At 48.4% G+C, this 1728-nt stretch overlaps 1 protein-coding gene across 1 annotated transcript; it reads right to left on the reverse strand.

Annotated features, from left to right (window-relative positions):
• Positions 1 to 1097: 1097 nt before the first annotated feature.
• Positions 1098 to 1436, reverse strand: LOC147975880 (uncharacterized). The gene has a single exon (XM_087520624.1). It carries the CDS (start codon positions 1434 to 1436, stop codon positions 1098 to 1100), a length of 339 nt encoding a protein of 112 aa, XP_087376750.1.
• Positions 1437 to 1728: the final 292 nt, after the last annotated feature.

The following is a 1728-nucleotide window of genomic DNA, read 5'->3' on the forward strand; positions in this document are numbered from 1 at the left end:
TTTTGTCGGGTCCATACAGACGGATCTGGTGGTACCCGGAGTAGGCGTCGAAAAAGGACAAACGCTCACACCCCGCAGTCGAGTCGACTATCTGGTCGATGCGAGGGAGAGGAAAGTGATCTTTTGAGCAGGCCCGATTGATATGTTTGAAGTCGATGCACATGCGAAGTGAGTTGTCCTTCTTTGGGACCATGACAACATTAGCTAACCACTCGGAGTGGTAAATCTCACGGATAAACTCAGCTGCCAAAAGCCGAGCCACCTCTTCACCGATTGCCTTCCTCTTCTGTACGGCGGACCGTCGAAGATGTTCTTTGACTGGTTTCACTTTTGGGTCGACTCGCAAACGATGCTCAGCCAGTCCCCTGGGAACACCTGGCATGCCCGAAGGTTTCCATGCAAAGATGTCCCAGTTCTCATGGAGGAACTGGGTGAGCGCTTCTTCCTATTTGGAGTCGAGTGTTTTTGAAATGCGAGTCGGAGCAGCATTGGGATCCATCGGGTGGATGTGAATCGACTTTGTTTCGCCAGACGACTGGAATGCTGAATCCGTGGCGGGCTTCTTGGCTCGCAACAAATCACTCGGATCTACATTTTTTTATATTCTTGCAATTCTACTACGGCCATCTGTGCATCGGCGATCTTTGAGCCCTTCTGGAAGCACTCTTCTGCCTTCTTCCGACTACCAGTGATAGTGATCACCCCTTTGGGACCAGGCATCTTCAATTTGAGGTACATGTAACATGGTCGAGCCATAAAACGTGTATAAGCTGGCCTGCCCAGAATAGCATGATAGGCACTCTCGAAATCCACAACTTCAAATGTCAACTTTTCTTTGCGGTAATTCTTGGAATCACCGAAAACCACGTCGAGAGCAATCTGGCCGAGTGATGCAGCCTTCTTGCCAGGAATGACCCCATGGAAACTCATATTACTTGCACTGAGTCTGGAGCAGCATTTGGATCGGTCGGGTGAATGTGAACTTGCTTTGTTTCACCAGACGACTGAAATGCAGATTCTGAAGCAGGCTTCTTGGCACGTAGCAAATCACTCAGATCTGTGTTCTTCTGGTACTCTTGCATTTCCACTACTACTATCTATTCATCGGCAATCTTTGAGCCCTTCTGGAAACAGTCTTCCGCTCTCTGCCGATTACCAGTGATCGTGATCACACCCTTGGGACCAGACATCTTCAGCTTGAGGTATATGTAACATGGTCGAGCCATGAAGCGGGCATATGTAGGCCTGCCCAGAATAGCATGATAAGCAATGTGAAAACTCACAACTTCAAATGTCAACTTTTCTTTGCGGTAATTCTTCGAAACACCGAAAACCGCGTCAAGAGTGATCTGGCCGACTGAACCAGCTTTCTTCCCAGGGATGACACCATGAAAGCGCATATTGCATTCATTGAGCTTGGACATCGGGATGCCCATCTCTCGGAGAGTCTCAGCATACAAATGTTCAGGCCACTGCCACCATTCATCATAACTTTGGTCAATCGAATGCCCCCAACGACTGGGTTTACCACCAACGCTTGCCGCCTTGGGTCAGCAACGCGTGTCGGGTGGTCAGATTGGTCGAATGTAATGGGAATCTTAGACCACTTCAAATATGTTGGCGTTGCTGGGGCAACCATGTTTACTTCTCTGTTTATGACTTTCAGTCGACTTTTGCTCTCAATGTCAGCAAAAATCACCAAAGTGGCATTGATATTGGGTAAACCAT

Source organism: Triticum urartu, chromosome 4A, assembly GCF_056163025.1.
Source record: "Triticum urartu cultivar PI428250 chromosome 4A, HENAU_Tu73, whole genome shotgun sequence".
Lineage (NCBI taxonomy): Eukaryota > Viridiplantae > Streptophyta > Magnoliopsida > Poales > Poaceae > Triticum > Triticum urartu.

Excerpts from the sequence above, each read along its gene's own strand:
- LOC147975880 (XM_087520624.1), bottom strand. The coding sequence starts at position 1,436 with ATGGGCATCCCGATGTCCAAGCTCAATGAATGCAATATGCGCTTTCAT.